General features: G+C 38.4%; 1 protein-coding gene across 8 annotated transcripts in view; it reads right to left on the bottom strand.

Annotated features, from left to right (window-relative positions):
- LOC115095174 (nuclear receptor coactivator 5-like) overlaps positions 1-20195 on the bottom strand; it is a 96600-nt gene that overhangs the window by 11135 nt on the left and 65270 nt on the right. For 5 of the 8 annotated variants that reach the window (XM_029608495.1, XM_029608497.1, XM_029608494.1 and 2 more), the window contains 3 exons: positions 16033-16068; positions 14776-15051; positions 12427-12639 (listed from right to left, as the gene is read on the bottom strand). In XM_029608495.1, coding sequence (XP_029464355.1) covers positions 12427-12639; positions 14776-15051; positions 16033-16068 — 525 coding nt within the window. The remainder of the gene's footprint in view (positions 1-12426; positions 12640-14775; positions 15052-16032; positions 16069-20195) is intronic. The other 3 variants (XM_029608499.1, XM_029608498.1, XM_029608496.1) reach the window with 1 other exon arrangement.

Genomic DNA, 20195 nt, shown 5'->3' on the forward strand with positions numbered 1-20195 from the left:
ATTCTGCTGTCACAAGCCAGTCATGAATAACAGACGTATTGGATGCCCCAACGTGTACATAAGCTGCTACTAAAGCTAGGCACTTGAAGACTTCGGTGCTGATAGGCCAAAGGAGAGCACTTTGTATTAATAGTGGGAAAATCTATCGTTAAGTGTAGGTAGTACCAGTGGGAGGGAGGGATGGGGATATGGGCATAAGCATCTTTTATATCAAGAGTGCACATCCCCACCTTCTTCTTGATGAAGGGGAGGACTGTGTGAATTCATTTTGAATTTCTCCTGAAGTATATGCTTGTTCAGGCTTCTTAAATACAAGGGTCCTTACCCTCAGATTTCTTGGGGGTAAGAAAGTAGCAGGAGTAGAAACCCTGGCCATGGTGATGTGGAGGAACCGGGTCTATTGCCTACTGTTTGAGGAGCGGCAACTCCTCAGGTGGAGATGTGTTGCGTGAAATGGAGCCAGATTGAAGGCTGAACGATGAAGCACGAGTACCCCGGAGAAATGCAAGCAGTATCCAAGACTCCACAATCCTTAGAAGTCCATTATCTTTGGTAATTTTGCACCACTCCAGGTAGTGCTAGATTCTTCTCCCTAGCAGAGGATGGCTGCTGAATCTAAAAAAATAATCAAAAATGTCTTGGGCTGGATTTGTGTATTATGGCTGTGTTCATGCTGTCGAGTGCCAGGCAGAGGTTACTGCTGTTTCAAAAATAGAGACAGCATCCAGTATCACAGGAATTGCTAGAAGGGGTGTGTCTGGAAATATGGTGTTTTAAAAGCATAGAAGGTATGCCTTGCAGGAGACTATCATTCTGTACTTTAAATTTGAGCTCTCTGAGAAATTTGCCAAAAAGGTTAACGCCCAGGCATGGTACATCTGCCAACTCTTCATGGACATCTCAGCCTGCCATATCACGTGCTCTGATATCAAATGCCTCAGATAGAACAAATAAGATGGCATATGCATTATTGAACACAACAGTGGCTGAGGATATGCAGATTTGCTTTCATCGGCCAGAAGAAAAGCTTCAGTTGTTGCATACAATCATTTAATTATTGAGATGTCTAAACTGGTGAGCAGAAATTATAGCATTAAGCATGGCGCTTTAAAACTTTTTTGTGGCAAAATTGTCTAAGACTCTGATCCTTCCATGATAGACTATTTGAACATATTCTTGTCTTCTTTGCTCTTAACAGCTGATTCCACTGCAGCTGACTGATGGGGCAATTGCACTAATCCAGACACCAGGAATTTTTGTACTCTGTTTTCAACATCAAGTTTCCTTGCCACTGGGGCACAAGAAATAGACATTTCTCAGATTGTTTGTAATTCTAATAGGATACTATGGCCCGGGATAGCTGCTGGCTTTGCTGGTGTTTCTAGAATGATCAAATTTCTTACCCAATAACTTCCTTTCCTTTAATACATAGTCAGGCCAACCTGATTGGGCACACCAACTAGCAGATGGAGACAGATCAACAAGATTGTCACTTCTTATATACCTTCATGCTGACACCAGCCTGCCAGTATTTCTGTAACAAGCTAACTGTGGATACGTTCAAAGCCATCACCAATGAGGCAATAAAATCAAGTTTCCTCTTTTTTTTTTTCTGGAAGTTCACTGGCTAAAAAAAACCAAACTAGGAATAATTCCAGTATTAAGAAGTGGCAGTAACTCACCTGCTTGTCAATTACAGAATGAATAACATTCCAAGATAGATATCGGTAGCATAGAGAGCTCTGGCCTGATCCGACTGCATTAAAGGAAAGGAAAGAAAAGGTGGTGGGAAGCAATTTCATCTTCCTCTTCATCCAGTCAGACCAGACCAGGATGTACCCAAGTTACTCCCTTATAGGGTGGAATGCTGCCCCAGCCACTCGCAAGAAAAAGGAAAGAATGCTTCCTCCCGGGCTCCTACATCTAGGCAGTAACACCTATAAAAGGTATTCAAGGATGACCAAGTGGCTGCTTTATAGGACCTCGAAAAGCAAAACCAAATCCAGTTCACCTATAAAACTTCTAGGACTCTTGTGGAATGAGCCTGCAACTGCTTTGGTAAGGGAGCGCCAGACTCCACCTAAGCCGCAAAAGTGACATCTTTGATCCAGTGCGCCACTGTAGCCCAAGAGGCCGCTTCATCTTTTTGCATTCCATTATATAGAACAAAGCACTAGTAACCTTAAAATGTCTTCTCACATCCAAAGGATGAAGACATGCATAGTCCTTCGAATCCTTCTGCTTCCTCAAAGGAAGCAAAGAATTTGACTGGGTTAAATGAAAATTGGAAGTGACCTGCAGAATTTGAATATGAATCTGCAACTTTCTTTTGCAATCAGTAAGAAAGGGCGCTCTACACAAAAGTGCTTGCAACTCAGATCCTTCCAGGCCAAATATCATCCTCAAAGCGAGCAGCCACAAGCAAATAGCTTTGAGAGGAGCAAACTGTGAACCTGCCAAGAAGAGAAAACCAAATTCAGATCCCACAGCAGAACTGGAATCCAGAACAGTGACATCAGGGAGTGTTGATCTGTCTCCATCTGCTGGTTGGCATGCACAACCCCACTGGTCTGGCTTGCCTAGACGAAGAGAAATTGAACATTTGTGCAAGGATTTATATCCTCATGCACGTTTACTCCAAGCACTTTTGCTAATTTGTCCAAAATCCTTAAGTAGGAAAAGTTTCCTGTGGAGACAAGTGTTCCAGAGGCCCTGAATTAAGGTCAGGGGAGATCCCACTTCAGAGCTTAGAAGTAAATGAATATTAATCCAGGACATGAAAATGAAGATTGTGACTGAGGAGGGGTCCTTGGGCACCTTGAAAGAGTATAGTATAGGTGAACATGCTTTGATTGGCTGGAGTCTATTGCGAATTAATACTGCAGACTAGAACCACCTCACGGGCGTTCTGATGGAATATCTGTATGAACTGCGGATACTGAGATGCATTCTCAACCACCCAGCGCTCATTCAACAGGGGCAAGGAAGAGAGACCACATATCTCCCATCCTGAAAGAGCTTCATTGGTTACCTATACACTTCCGTATCATGTACAAAGCCATATCTGTCATTTACAAAACTATACATCAACTCACCACCCTCGATCTACAAATCCCTCTCCAAGTATACAACTCGTCAAGACCTACCAGAGATGTTTACAGAGGCTCCCTCCAAGTACCCCCCGCGAAAACAACCAAACATTACCCTAAGAGATCGTGCCACCTCCACAGCTGGCCCTCTCCTGTGGAATTCCCTTCCTACAGATCTCAGACAGGAGCCCTGCCTCCTAACTTTTAGGAAAAGACTTAAGACTTGGTTATTCAAGCAAGCTTTCCCAGACACAATCTAATGACACAATCTAATGACTCCTCAAAACATTCAGCCCTTAACCATGCCTTTTGTATATAGCATTTAATTTGTATATTGTTCTACCATTTATTCTTTCCTCTCTTCCTCCTTTCTCCAAGTTCTGCTACCCTTGTTAAATGTAACTGTACCTTCGGTCACCACAGTTCTAGTTTGTTGTATTTACTGCACTCCCGTTTTATGTAAACCAGCAAGATATGTTTTCATGATTGCTGGTATATAAAAACCTTAAATAAATAAAAATAAATAAATAAATATCCTGGAAAGGAGAGATTGCTAAATACCCTCATCTTTTCCTACCAGAGAGGTAAAGAAATCCTTCTACTTGTTTGAGAGGGTGACATACCCTCTAACCTGGCATGAGGGGTAGAAAATCCTCTTCCAATACCAGAATCAAATCTTGCATATCTGGGCAATTTTGAGCCCAATTAGTAATGAGAAGAACCAATAGGATCTGAGATGTATTCCTTAGTCCAATAATTTTTAAGATAAAAGTGCTCTGGCAGTGGCAGGGGTATCATGTGCCTTTCCACTCCTATCAATAACCTTGGCTGCCTCTGCATTTTTTTTTCAACATTGGCTGTTCCGGAGTGCAGCCTCTTTAATGCATGCTGGCTTTTACTACTCAACCCAGAGGATCATGCCTGTTCTGCCAACAGGGGAAATGTTTTGGAGGAGTTCCTGCGGAACTCCATTCCTGGAAAGGTAGATGAGGCCCGAGCTTCTCTGAAACTTTCACAGTTCTTCTGTTTTCCAGGGTCTGTGAGGACATCCATCCACAGTTGCAACAGTTGGTCTAGTGGTGGTTCAATCTCAAATGATAGCAGAAGGTGACTGACACTTCCTTCTACAAATAACAGTCCTCAAATCCACTGACTCAAGCCTTTCTTGCTGGACATTCTGAAGAAAAACAATTTTTTTTTTTTTTTTTTTTTTTTTTTAAAGTGGCACTGAGAGGTTCAGTTTGGGAGCTGCTGAGGCAGAAAAAACTTTAAAGACAAAGGTTATGACAATTTTATAGAAAAAAAAAACCAGATGTACATGTCTATGCTGATGCTTGGATGAACAAAAGACTCGGATCAAAGGCAATGTCTAAGCAAAAATTCCTGCACATGCTCACTAGAGCAAAAGCTCTACTAGTTGAAAGATTCCTTTGGTGCTATCATCGCTCACATTTTATGGCTAACTCAGCTCTGCTTATTAACAAGAAAATATATATTTTTATATTACACACACATACTGCACTATAATAGGAATAGGAATATACTTCACTTTATCAAATGGGCTTTTCTCAAAGTTTACTAAAAGCTATCCACCTTCAGCTTGAGATCAAGTGATTACGAATTGCAGTTTATTGTGTTTATGGATCATTTAAGAAGTAGAAATGCAGGCATTCTTGTCTTAATTATGGCAGTTTAAGAGAGACAACACAAATAAAACAAAAACAAATTAAAACAAAAAACAAAGCAGTTTGTCCAGGTAACTTCAATTACCTAAACAAAAACCTTTAAAATGACAATTCTATTTTCACTTGCTAAATTTCACCCTGTATAAAATATGGGAAGGCAGGGATAGAGCTGAAGTTTAGTCATGTAGAGCAGGTATTCAGTACTACCTGGCTAAATTTATCCAGGAAAGACTGGGCAGAAAAAATGCAGGCCTAACTTATTTGCATGACTTTTGGCTTTCCCCATTACTAAAATAAGTTACTACCTGCAGCAGCCGAATAACTCCCATCCTCTTCCAGCATGTGTTTTTGTTTTTAATGGCTGGAAGTGAGCCACCATCCTGATCCCCCTTCCCTTTATTAAAAAAAAAAAAAGTAAAAAAAAACCCAAGGATGCTGAACTCACTTCACCCTGACCTCCAGAACTCCACCAAAAATAAAAGTTACCCTCAAAGTCTGTCCCATCCCCTTCAATTGGTCTTCAGAGGGGCAGCTTTTGTTTTTGACAGGGTTCAGCCTTTTTTTTTTGTAAATGCAGAAAGAGGGGATGAGGATGGAAGCCTGAATCTGTGGAATAAGTTACCAGCTGATATTCAAGAGGAACAGGATTTAAAATTTAGAAAAAAAAAAAAAGGTTAAAGCTTTGATTAGGCAAGCGCATTCTGAATCCTGGTTTAAGTACAGAGGTACTTTTAGACTGATTTTAATTACTATTGGTTGTTAGTATTGTTTCTCTTATTTCATGAATGTAAATTGTAATCCACACTGGACAACTGCAAGGAAACTGCAGAATATAATGGATAAATAAAATAGAATCCTGAATTGGTCTCATAACCCAGAGTGGCATCACAATTTGAGACTCATTCACTTCTGTGCTAATCAGAACCTATAGGGATGTGTTCAGATTCTCTCTTCTGTTCAAACTGACAGCCGCCAATCTAGAAAGATCTTTGCCTTTACTGCAAAATGTCACCTGGCATTCTAAGTCTAATCTGAGAAAAAGCCAAAATTCTAACTAGCATAGACCCACATTAATCTAACCCAGTTTACCACCTGTTAATTAGGTGTTTAGGCCCAGAACAGAAATACATGATAAATTTCCTAAATCTGGAAAAAAATAACTATATTCAATCTGATAGTTTGACCACACCTGGAAGGGCTCAGAAACTTAATAGTAAGGTGCAAAACCTCTTAAGAAAAGCACACTTCTTCCAACTGAGCTGCTTATGTACCTGTAGCAATAACATGATCTGGCTGGGCATCTGGCAAAATTCCAGGAGAACTGGGACCCAGGTAAGGATGCTCAGATAAGGAAAGTTGAACAACCTCTGTTCTCTCAATAGGATGATCAGTCTCACCCAAGATCCTGGTAAACACCAAGAGTAGTACCAGGCCCTATATTGAAAGTTTTGGCCTTCCAGAGCAAACACTTTTGCAATATGAATATGCATCTTGCAGACTGAGGGAACTAAAAGACATTCAGCCAGTATGGCTTGGAGAAGGTATATACAGATTCCATCCTGAAATCTCATTAAAACAGAAGCATGGAAGTTAAATTTTTCTGATGAATGAGGCATGTGTTTTGTTTTGTTTTTTTTCTACTTGTTATACGTTTATTCATGATTTATCTCATGCTGTTTATTTTATTTTAATTCTTGTAACTTTTTTCCTAAAATATTGTAATTTTAATTTAATTTTATGATTGATTTTTATTTCTTGTAAACCGTTGTGATTGAATACAGAATGTCGGTATTTAAAAGCAATAAATAAGCATTTAACTTTCATAGGTCAAAAGTGGGCCAAAACCCACTTAATCAGTTTTGTGACCAGGTTTTTTTTTTTCTCTGAATAGACACTTTTGAATCTGTGAGCTAGACTGTTGCTTGGTAATGTAGGAGCTCATAATAAAGCTTTTGGGAATTAAACTCAATTCAAAGTACACCAGTTCTCATGTCTAGGAGCCACTGGTCTGTTATGGATATATAAAAAAAAAAAAAAGTTTGAGATGGAAAGACAAGATTTCTTTAAAATTTGTTTCAGCTGAAACGCCAGGCTAATCCAGTCCAGACTCAAAGGGAATTTTGAACATGTGGCTCTTACAAGTAACATCCACCATTTTTAATGAGTTTTATATACCATCATTCGGAAACGTCAGAATAACATTGTCATAACAGTTTACAAAATAAGGTTACAGGGATAATGGGGATTAAACAAGGGTTACAAAGTACAAACTTATTAAGCATAGGGGATAACATGTATAAGGATTTAGTTCAGTTTTTTGTTTCATTTCTTAATTTATGAAAAAAACAGATGTGACGAATTTCATTTATTCATGAGGTTGGATTGGAGGGCGATGTGTTGTTCATTGGGTGAATTGGTATGCTTTGTTGAGCAACCACGTTTTTAACTCCTTTTTGAAAGGTTTTAGGTTGAGTTCTGAGCTTAGTCGGGAGTTCCAAAGTTTTGGGCTACCAAGGGAGATTGCTCTTTTTTGGGTTGAGCTGCATGCCCTCCTGACTATACATTGCAGGCCATGTACTTTGACAACTGAATGGAGTCATCAGAAGTATCCATGAGGAACCACTTCCAATATTATGTAGGAGATAGAATGAAAGGAACCTGGGATCATGCTATGGTTGCAGTATTCAAGTTCACTTAAGGTTTTAGAAACTTTTATAAAGCACACCACTGACTATAGGGCATGCACATAACCACCTCTTAAGCCTGGTTTTGCCATAGAATCCAGTAAAGGGAATGACAATTCTCTTTTCTATTTCAGCAATGGCCAAATCCAAAGAAGGTGTGCTCAGCCAAAAATAATTTGACTCAAAACTTGTTTGAGACAATTAAGAGTAATTAAAAGACCCTTCTTCACAATGTACAATGGACATCAATTTTACAAAAATGTCATGTAATTATGCAACAGCACTAACAGAAAAAAATCAAAATGCTGAAACAAAATCACTTATTCTTACCCTCTAAATAGCAAGAGAAGATCTATCTGCACATCATAAATGGTCATCATTTGACAGAGTATCGAAACTGGAGATAAACAAAATTATAGCCAAACTAAAACCTGTTACACATCCCCCTGACCCGATTCCAGCCACCCTAATACAAGCAAACCAGACAATAACCTCTACAAACACAAAGCTAGTCAACCTTGTCCTTGAGGAAGGTTATATGCCCCAAGGTCTAAAAGAGGCAGTTATAAAACCAATTTTAAAAAATAAATCTGGAAGACCTGATGATTGGAATAACTACCACCTGATCTCCAACTTAACCTTCATTGCGAAAAAACTTGAAAAGCAGTCCTTACCCAACTAGAAAATCATCTTGAAGACACTTTATCCTAACCAATTTGGATTCTAGAATAGCCACTCAACCAAAACTCTTCAATCCTTAACTGATCCTATTTTACGAGGTTCTCACTCAAACAAATTATACTGCCTAGTCCTAACTGATCGAACAGCTGCCTCCCGACACTGCTGAACATGACCTGCTATGCCAACAGTTGAAACACACCGAGATAGATAATGTGCTGAAATGGTTCACCTCTTTCCTCGCAGATAGATCATTCCAAGTAAAACTTGACAATTACTTGTCCAACACCTTCCAAAGCACAACCAGCATACCACAAGGATCAGCGCTATCAGCAACATTTAATATCTACATGCTGCCCATATGCAAATTACTAACAGACCTGGGTTTAAACTTCTTCCTATATGTGGATGATCTACAATTCTATATCCCTCTAAATCATTTGAAAAAACATCTCTAATTTGATACGATTAAAATAAAAAATAAAAAAAAAACTAACTCAATGGAAACTCGAACCCCCAAACAAATAATTTAGTTAAGATGCAACCCACAAAAAAAACTATACCCTCAGGGATAAATCTCGGAAGTTACCAAGTAACCCCTGCAACCTAAGTAAGATCTTGGGGTCCAAATCTATGAAAAACTTACAGTGAAAGCCCACATAAGCAAACTGATTAGATCTGGTTTCCAGCCTGTGAACTTTGAGCTGACTGAAACGTCTATTAAAAACAGATTTCAGAACAGCTTCACCATCTCAGTTCCTCAAACCTAGACTACTGTAATTCATTACTTCTAGGTCTTCAGACTAGTCACTTAAAACCCCTGCAACTATTGCAAAATGCTGCTGCTAGACTATTATCTGGAGCAAGAAAATTTGAATTCATCACCCCAATTCTGATGGCTCTACATTGGCTTCCTGTACAGTCAAGAATACATTATATTGTTCTAACTATAATATACAACATTAACCTGAACAACGATCTCCTAGGAATAACATTTAAATCTCACAGTCCCCTACGAACTCTCAGATCACAGAACAAAGGCCTCCTAGAAATTCCAAACTTAAAAGGCTCTCATCTAACACTAACTAGAGTTAAGAGTGATCTCAATTGCCAGCCCAAAATTATGGAATCCCATGCCAGAAGAACTTCGAACATCCTCCCCCTCGCTAACCCTTTAATCTAGCTCTGTTTCTACATTGTATTACTTCCGTTTCTTTGAATGTCTATCAACCTTGCAACACATTTTATTTATGAATGTTTTACCTATAAACAGTTATGAATTAGTGATTCTCATATGGAATGATGGCATATAAAACGTTTAAATAATGTACTTTAGGAGTCTGTTCAAACTGACCAAGAGTTCTGGCACCGAACTTGTCGAGATGGCTATTTCTCTCATGGCTATACAATGGGTTAATTGCCTGTGACCAATCCCCTGCCCATCTCTTTACTTAAAAGTTTCAGATGACTATCAGTGAAGGATTCCACTGTCATTCAGAGGGAGTGGCCACCTTAAGAGCCTGCAGTCACCATTTCAAAAAAACTCAGGAGCACAAACTGAATACTGGTCAGAGCGCCCCATCTCTCTCTACTCTGATTGGGTAGCATTTACAAAATTTAAAAAAGTGGATGAGCAACTTTCCCTACAAGAAAGCTTAATTGCTTTAATTGTAATCTGTCCTCTTATTGGCTGGATAGAACTAATAGGGCTTGTTTCCCACATCTATTACCCTAGCACTGTCCGAATGCTCACTACAATTATGGCAGACAAGGGGAAAAACTCCCCAGCGACAATGATACTGAAAAAGATTTCAGGCTTCTCTCTAGTTTAAGAGAAGCACCTGTCTGACAGAAGAGATAAATCTGAACTGGGGACAATTAGGCTGGATCCAGAACTTTTGATTGTCCTATGACCTAAGCCCCTACATGAGGATATTGTACAATGGCCTAACAAAATACATCATGCCAACATTTATTTACTTTCACAAGGCCTATTTTGGCTTGAGAAAAGTCTCTCAAAAGACCCAGTTCTCTCACTTTATCTCTAAGTTCAGATGATCATGAGATCTGGAACTTTTCTGACCTGATGACCCATCCTGGGAACTCCCCCCACCTGGTTTAGAGAGCCCCCATTTGTTTAAGAAGTCTGCTAGCCTTACTATGTGGCCTGATGAAGAAATGTTGGCCACAAAGGCTGCAGGTCCTATACTGAACTATGCTGAGCAGCTGCCATTACAATCTTTCCACAGCAGCTAGGAGAAAAGGTCCAGTGATATATAGTGCTTGCCACCACTGCTCCTAACAGACCCGCTTCAACTGTGTTATCATTAGGAGAGCAGGACCAGCAGAGGAAATGAAGTCACTTTCTTTTAGCTCTGTCGGTCTATTACATTCCTTAATCAATATCCCTTTGTACAGACTACTGGGAAGCACAACAGAATATTTCATGACACCCAGCTCTCTCATTAGTATTAACATATTATCCAGTTAACCTACCTATTACTTATGGAGGTGTTGAGAGGATGGGGAGAAGAGGGGCTTAGGATGTCAAGGTTTTACAGCATGACTATACTAATTGTAGTAGAGTACAAACGGAAAGTTACTATCCTCTAGAACAGTGGTCCCCAACCCTGTCCTGGGGGCCCACCAGCCAGTCAGGTTTTCAGGATGTCCACAATGAATATGCATGAGAGAAAATTTGCTTGTTATGGAGGCAGTGCATGCAAATTTTCTCTCATGCATATTCATTGTGGACATCCTGAAAACCCGACTGGCTGGTGGGCCCACAGGACAGGGTTGGGGACCACTGCTCTAGAATTCAGACTACATTGTGATCTGTGTAAATCCAAGCCCAATAACTAATAAAATTCACTTACCTCTTTCTTTTCAGATTTTGTTTAGCAGCTAATATTAAAAAACAATTTAAAAAGAAATTCTATTCATACACGATACCCAGAGAAGCACAAAACAAAAAATCTAATCTGTATGGATCTGAATTATAAAGTCCTTCCAGGTACAGCTCTCACAATTGAAAGAATCCCCCATTAACATTTCAGGGTCTTAATCAAGGGTTAAAAATAAGATAATAGGCATAACAATCTTCACAAGAAACAATGACAGGATTATTCTGTTTAAAGAGCTGGAGCACCCAGTTCCTGATAAATTCTAAGCAGAATGCAAACAAACTATGCTACAAGATTTCCTGGACATTGTTCTAGAGGTGTGTGCAATCTCCACCTGAAAATACAGTAAGTAGTATATAGTGTATGCAACATACTCATCTAATATTAAAATTCATATTTGTTTTTGCTAGAACTTAAATGATTAATTTTATCTTAGTGTTCAGTAAGTTTTACTTCACAACAAAGCTAACAGGAAATTGTCAAGTTGAGTTCTCTTTAATAAATGGAAATGTTACTGCAAGTGAATGCAGAGAAAAAAATATGTTAAACAAGGAAAATGTATCTGATTCCACAAAAGACAGATTTAATTTTAGAGAAAGAACATGAACTGGCCTCTCAAGAGATCATAGGAAATATGTATTTTAACAGTAAATATGGAAAGAGATGTAATATCATTGATTACCTATTTAAATCTTGTAGATATGTTTAATGTCTTCATGCTGAGCAGATGTGTTACTAATACCAGGCATAGTACCCATTACTCGATTGCTTTGTGAGACATTAATGCAATTTATGTGAAAGTTACAGATCTCAAGTCTCAGTTTGGATTTAACATGATATCTACAATTATTCACAAGCCGGAGGGTGGTTGGTTTTAATAAAATATGCCTACATACTAACCTTCTGATGTAAAATTCAACTTAAAGTACTGAATTTGTGGAGGGGCATGTTAATGACTGTTACAGAGTTAATATACCTTTTGTAAGCCTAAAAATTTGGTTTATAGCTCTATTTTCCATCTACTCTAATAATGAAATGTTACATGAAACAAGAGCTAAAGCATCCATCATTGAAACATGCTTTGACAAAGATTTAACAAAATTTGATTTTCATAGTTTTTCCCGTGAGAAAAACTGATTGCAGATTTGTATCTAAAGTTTGATGAATTTACTGTAGATATGGCTAGTTATGTTGTCAATAAAAGGAGAACATTATGCTATGAAATATCAGCAAAAAACCCAAAAAAAACTTGATATCTGCCTGCGTTTAAAAACAGATATATATCATCCTTTACAGTTTGTACAAAATGCAATCCTTTATTATGGAAGGGTGAGGCAGTCAAAAGTTAAAGTATTTGTGATGGGTAAATTGTAAATGCTCTGCTAACCTGGTAATGGAAGAAGACCTGGCCTATCACCCAGCAGTGAAGGTTTACCTTGGGACATGGGTGAATGGCCTAAGAGAGATGTTTTGCTGGGAGTTGGAAGAAGAGGTGGAGGTTTACTCAATGTATGAGCGGCAGAGCTTGTGCCTGCCAATACACTAGTCTGATACATTGTGTTATCAACTTCAGTCGAAGGATCTGGTTGCTCAACATAGCCTGGGGTGAAAGAACAAAGAAAAAAAGTCAGCATCTCCTTAGCACAAAAATCACTACAATGCAAGACAAGTAACATGAGAAGATGGTCCAACTTTCATCCTTTGACATTTGGACTACCACGTGATGTGCAAATTAGTCAAGGAGGATTTTCTTTGGACCAAAAGGATATGGGAATGTTATTTACAATTATGGTGTTGAACATTGTTTATGGTTCTAGCTTTCAGCATGAATTTTCCTGGCTATGTCTCCAGAACATGTTCCAACAGCAATCACAGATTTGCTACCTCTTTTTGGCCTAGAAAATTCTGTTCAAGAGGCTGTAATGTGTTTTCTTTAGAAACATTTAAAATGTTTCTAGTTATGCATATGGTGTATTAGCAGGCAATGAAATGCAAAATAGGCCTAGCTCTGTAAAATTCAGTATGAGCTTCTGTCACAAACAAAAATGTTTGTCAGGCTTTCACTAAATATAGTAAAAAATGAGTTATTAGATAAATTAAACATTTAGTGTGTTCCATTTAGCAAGTGCAATAGCTTAATCAGCACATGGGCATGTCGCTGGACTTTCCTTTCTGCAATTCCTAAGCCTTAAGAAAATGAGGCGTGCCATGCTGGGTCAGACTAACTGTACATCGAGCCCAGCATCCTCTAACAGTGGCCAGTCCAGGTCACTTAAAGTACCCAGATCTTAATGGGAGGATCCTTTCCCTATTGCTCATTCCTATAAATAGGTGGCGACTGCCAAGTCTACCTAAGGACTAACTATAGACCTGTCCTCCAGAAATGTGTCCAAATCTTCAAGCTTATGAATACTACTTAGCCTTCTCTAAATCCTACAGCAAGAAATTCCACAGCTTAATTATGGGTGGAGTGAAAAAAAAAAACAACCCTCTAAAATGCATTTTAAATCCACTATCGCTTAGCTTTATGGCATGCCCCCTAAGATAAATACCTGTCTACAATTACTCCTCACCGCTCCATCAAAACTAGGCCTGGGATCTAGAGTCACTCATCTACCCAGGAACTCCACCCACCCCCCCCCCCCCTTATTTTATAACTTCCTGTCCCCAACATACCTAGCTCCAGTTATGGCAGTGACAGCCCTCAACCATGGGCCATGCACCTAGGCTCTTTCCAGATTCATGGCCCCAAATAGGACTAAATAGTCCTAGTTCTGACTGAGCTGAAGGACACTGCTAGATTAACACCCACCCTCCAAATCCCATCCCCAAAAATCATGAATGCTGAGAAAGTTAGTTAAGTAGGGATGATTTATTCTGTCAAATTAGACTGGGGGGGGGGGGGGGGGAAGACGACTCCATAAAACTAAGTAGGAAATTTAAAACAAAATTTAAGAAAGTAATTGTTCCGTCAACACACAAATTGGCTGTGGAATTTGTTGTAGGATATAGTGAGGGCTAGCAGTATAGAAAACTAGACTGGCTGGGTACATGTGGACAGGGGTGGCACAGGATAAGGTAAGCTGGGGCAAGGCAAAGGATTGGTTTGAGCACCAGGCTTATTATAGCCTATCATCTCTTCTTCAAGCTGAAGTGCCCCGTGTTAAGCCCGTCTTCATAAAGGAGTTGTTCCATATGCTTCATTTGTTGCCACCCCCTGTACCTGTTCAAGATCTGCTATTTCATTTTGAGATAGGGGCAACCATAACTGCACACAAAATACTGAAGTTGTGGTTGCTCCAAGGATCTATAAAGCAGCAATGATAGTCACAATTACATTTTCTATTATCTTTCAAATATTACTTTTTTTTTTTTAAACCACTATTGCATACTAAGCTGAAAATTTCAATGTATTGTCCACATTGACCCGCGGTCCCTTTCCTTAGTTTAACTCCTAATGTGAAAAGCAGCATTGTGTACATGAAAAGTTATTGTTCTTTATATGTAACATTTCATCCGTCATTTAGATGCCCAGCTCTCCAAGATGTTCTGCAGTTCCTAAAAAAAGTATATAAATTCAAATAGAGCTTATACTTAATACTACAAAAGGTTACATCGACTGTGTGTAATTTAAGCAATAGTGGTTTTAATATAGGTGTGTGTTTAAAAGTTGTTTTTTTTGTTTTTTTTTTTTTAAAGAGATATAAGGGGAAGGGGAGAGGAAAATCATGAATACCTTCCAGCTCATTTTTCCGTGTCTTCAGGTAGTCAGTTATTGAGTTAATTTCCTCTCGGGATAAATATTTTCCCTCACTTAACAGAAAGACGAGGTGCCTAACACCGAGAGGCACATTATAACATTCATAGAGCTCCCGCTCTAGGTAGTCATCCGCCAGATCAGCTGCTTTGTGTGAAATCTCTTTACGCTCTTGCTGCTCGCGTTCAGCAAAAATGTTTCCAAACGCCTTAACTACCAGAGTCAGTGCATCATCCATGGGCATGTTACGGTGGACTACAGAGGAGAGAGATAAGGTGCTTTACAAGTTGTGTTGTGTGTTAAATTTTATGCATTTATAGAAAAACACAAACATCAAGAAAAGTTAAGATTTGATAAGGATGTGAATTCAGAAGGATTTACATTTCCATAACATGAGTGCTGACATTTAAAATGTTGACTCTAGGACTTAAAAAAAAAAAAATTAAATATAAAAGCTTTGCCCTGGATTTAAATTCTAGTTGAGATATACTGGCTGTATTTTTTTGTTTTTGAGCATCTGGTACTCTTGCTCAGAAGATGGTATTTGGTCCAAGCAAGGTGAAGACCAAATGTTTCAGAAAAAGCTCAGAAGTGAGGCCTTGTGAGTGCACTACTTCTCAACCATTGTAACACTAGACATTTAAAAAGCATTACCAATATTTAGCTTTAGTTTTGCTCCATAGCTGAAACCTACAAAGGTGTAACTCAAAACAAGTTCTTCTACTCACTATGAGCAAAAGCATAGCAGTGTTCAACAGAACACTGCAAATCTGATATAATATTTTTTTTTCTTTTAGAAATGTACATTATCTACCAGCCCCTACTGTGGTCTTGCCACACATAGTATCTTTTCAAAATTTATTTTCTTAGGCTGGCTTTTGAGGTCACAAGTTTTACCCTACAAGTACTACCAGTCAATAGCAGCCAAAGGTCATATTACATGTCACCAGCCTTCAGGTCTATTGACGTATGTTCAACTGCTAAATGCCATTTTAATTTTTACATAAGTGAAATATCTTCAACTTGCTATGGGATGGATAAATAGCAAAATACATTAGTGATGGGTAAATACAATGATCTGATAACCTGACTGCCTTACCCTAGTCCCGAATACAAATTAAACCCAGAACAGGTAGTTAAAAGGTGTCTGCTTTCAGCTTCGTGAAATGGTGGTTATCTAACGTAGGTATTGTTTGGCAAAGACATTTGCTTTGATATTAAATTTGGTAGACTTACCAGCTTTAATTGAAGGTACTAGTAATTCAATGAAGCCTAGAAAAACAAAATACTGTACTGTAGGTTTTGTTTGTGTACTTGATCCTTCTCTGCATGCCTTTCAAAAAGCAAAGGCCTGCCAAAGACTCGATAAGCTTAACTTACTGTTTAGCGCTTTAGAATAAAATGAATTTGATTTATAATGCAAATATTTCAGACATGAGTATTTAGTCTATTTTAAAACCTTTTATATACCTGAAGAGATAGTAAAATTTATGCTACATTTAAAACTGGAACACAAAAAAACAAAACAAAAAAAAACCCCACAAAAACTCAGCCAGTGCATCTCACTTAGAAGTCATTCGAGGGCAATGTAAACTAGATCATGTTCCATTTGTTAATCTAGATGTTAACCTACACAGACTACTGCAAAACAAATTAAAAATTAAAGCAGCAGTTGATATAACAGAAGGACATTATGTTCATTATAGGATAGATGTGTCACTATGAATCCGCTTATACTAATTTCTTTTCCTGGTAAATAGTGAGATGTAGCGAAGATGCTTACCTGTAATGTGTTCTCTGTGGACAGCAGGACAAATCAGCCAGAGAAGTAGGGCAATGTCATCCAACAGCACTCGCCTGGACTTGCTTTCAGAGCTCAGAAAGAAAACTGAGTATTCGTGAGTCTCCTCAATCCCTTTCCTAGCTATGCTTCAACTCTACAGGGAGGAGTGTAAAACTGCATGGCCAACTGGTCCTGCTGTCCATGTAGAACACCTGTTACACATGAGCAACTTTGCTTTCTCTGTGAACAAGCAGAACAAAAACAGCCACACAAGGATGGATTCAAAAGCTAAGGATTGCCTCAAAAATTTCTGTTTATATAATATTGCAACCCATTAGAAAGTGGTAAGAGAGAGATGAAGGTATTATCCAACGAGGTTTTAGAGAACTGACTGACCAATACACTATTGGTGTAAGAGTCCTGTTCTAGGCAATAATGTTTTGACAGTGGACCAGGCTGCCGCTCTGCCATTGTCTTGGATTGAAGTCAAATGATGAAAAGCCACAGCTACTGTTGTTGCTCTAATATGATAAGCCTTTATTTTCATAAGCAGATCCACACCAGCTTATAACAGAATGAAAGGCAGTCCAACAACCAGAAAGAATTTGGCTACTGGGTAACCTTGCTTGTTTGGATCCAAAGGGAGAAACAACTGAGGTTTTTCCTCAAGTCTTTGCTCTTCTGCAATCTAGTGTATGGAGTGCTCTTTCTGCTTTAATGGTATGAGGTTTAGGGAAAAACATTTGGATGGACTAGAGATAATTGCATTTGAATCAAATTACTTTTGGCATAATTTTAGGGTGTCTCCTTAATACTAACTGGTTATTAAAAATTTGAAGTTAACTAGGGTCAACTACTAATGCTTCGCGTTCACTCACTCTTAGAGCTGAAATGATAGCTATAAGAGAGCATTTTCCAAGAAAAATATCTGAAGTCATTTGCTGGCAAGGGTTCAAAAGGTGGATTCAACACTGATAAAACATATGTTGAGTTCCCATTGTAATAATGGAACACTTACAGGGGTCAAAGATAGTAATACCTTTTATGAAACTTGCCAAGAGCAGCAATTGGGATACTGGAAGTCCTTTGGAAGGCTCATTATTTACCGCAATAGCACTCAAATTGAATTTCTTTTTTTAGCCTGAGTCAGAAAGATGGAGATGGCATTGTAATAATGTTGAAGTTCCACAAAGGAAAGGGTTTTTGTTATGATTTTTATACCAAACAGAAAACCTGCTCCATTTGAATTCTTAAAAATGTTTAGTGGATAGTGTCCTTGCTGTCAACTCAAAACAATCTGGTGACTAGAGGCCATAGTACAGAGACTGCTTTTGTTGGATTGATAAATTAGGTCAGCTTACTTTTGGATAAGGGGAAATATGTTTTGTTGGTTTGACTGGATAAGAGTGCCACATTCAACACAATGGATCACCAGATACTGCTTAATGGTTTACATATTGGAGGTTCATGGCAAGTTCCTTAATTGGTTCAAACCTTTTTTGGAATGCAGATCCTATTCTGTTTGGAACTTTACTAGATCTACCACTATTCCTCTTTTGTGCTGTTTCACAAGATTCTTCTCTCTCCCCTACCTTACTGTACTTTGTACCACTTAAGTTTGGGATTCTTCTAGCTATTTTCATACTGATATTCAGATTATTGTACTTGGGAGTTCATATTACCATTATCCTTGACTAACAAATGATTGCTTGGCTGCTACTGCTAATTAGTTATATTCAGCCAAACTAGTTAATCCTAGTAAATATGAGGTAATATTGTTCTCTAGGAAATTCACATCACAGCTCCCGACACCCACTATTGGTGGGTATGCCCATTCCAGTTCAAGATGTGATTACTTCTTCCTGCACCTCGTCCGTTAACTTAAGACCATATCTGGATTGCTCTGAACTCCAATGTCTCAATCATTCTCTTATTTTTGACTTAGCTTGATTACTGTAATGTGCTGTTTCACAGCCTCTCTTCCACTCAGCTAAGACTTCAAACACTCAGAACACTGCAACCAAATATTTTCAGGTTATGGAAATACTATCATATTACCCCAATGCCTCAAAATCTTCATTGACTCCCTGTCTCCCTTCACATTCAGTTTAAGATTGGATGCGTAATGTGTAAGGCCTTTTGTTGGAGTACTCCTTCATATCCCATATCTACCTCAACAAACTGTGTGCACCTCAACAAGACTTATTCATACTACCCTCTTCAAAGGGCATCAGGCTAGAAATATCTAAGAACTTTACTTCTTGTTCCTAGCATCTAATTTCTGGAACTCCTTCCTATTAGCCATACAACTGGAGGATTCTTTTAAAGTTTAGGAGAGCTCTGAAGACGTGTTTTCACAAGCCTTCCCAACTAGACATTTCTTATGCATCTGTTTTTACATGAAATGTATCATGTGTATTGTTTTGTCGTCTACTTTCAGGATTTTATCCTGGTTTATTTTCTATTACTGTTTTATTTTTGTGTGTTTTGTTTAACTATGTTTTTAGGATTTTTTTTTTTACTTATTAATTTTAGATTGTTAGTTTTATCTTATTATATGTTGCATTGATTTATATATTTAAGATTTATGACTAATCAAGTACCAAATAAACGAGGAAACAAAAGGACTGTTAACTTCAAGATGAGGCATGGCGTCTAGATTCTGGCACTCAACATCCATGCTCTTAATGCTAAAGAGCGAAGGTTGGGGTGAAAAAGAGATTTGTTGTATTGGGTTAGAAGATAAGCAAAGATCAGTCACCATATCTGTTGAGTAACTGAGGAAAGCTAAGAGAACCATGCCTGGCACAGCCAGAAAGAGGCTATTAAAAAAAAAAAAAAAAAAAAAAAAAGCAACAATATATTAAGTGTCTCAATTATTAGAGGAATGGGGGAAAGCATACATCAGGCCACCTGTTCAAGAAATTGCCAGTGCATCAGTTGCCAAGGCTCTAGGATCTGGTTTCTTGAAACAGCAGAGGAACCATAGCCTGAAGCGTGTTGTAGTGTAGAGACCATTCATGAGGTTGTGACAGCTTAGAATATCTGCCAGTACATTGGATTTCCTCAGAATGTGAGTAGCAGAGATTAATTCTTCTCTTTATTGATCAATTCCAAATTTTTAGGGCTTCTTGATAAAATATCCAATCTCTCATGCCTCCTTGTTTATCTGCATAGTACATTGCTATAATATTGTCTGTTTGAATTTGAAAGACTTTTTCCTTTATGAATGGTTTGAATGTTAGTGAATTAAATATTGCTTTTATATCTATAATATTTATGTGCATTTGCTCCTCTCTGGTTGATATTCCCTGCAAACAGAGTTGGTTTAAATGGGCTCCCCAGGCCTGACTGGAAGAGTCAGTCATGAAAATCATTCATTTGTAGTGGATGGAAGGAAATACCTTATAGAAGATTGAACGGGCAATCCCACCAATGCAGGGAGTTGCAAAGAGGAAGGGTTATCTGTATTTTGTGAAACAGAAATTGACTACATTGATCCCAACAATACTTCAGGTGCCATTGTGGTATTGTTTAGTCATATGAACTAGGAGTTTCATAAACTGTCTTCTGGCTGAAAACTGAATAAGTCAGAGAGCACACATTGCTCATTCTT

This window comes from Rhinatrema bivittatum, chromosome 7 (assembly GCF_901001135.1).
Source record: "Rhinatrema bivittatum chromosome 7, aRhiBiv1.1, whole genome shotgun sequence".
Classification (NCBI taxonomy): Eukaryota; Metazoa; Chordata; class Amphibia; order Gymnophiona; family Rhinatrematidae; genus Rhinatrema; species Rhinatrema bivittatum.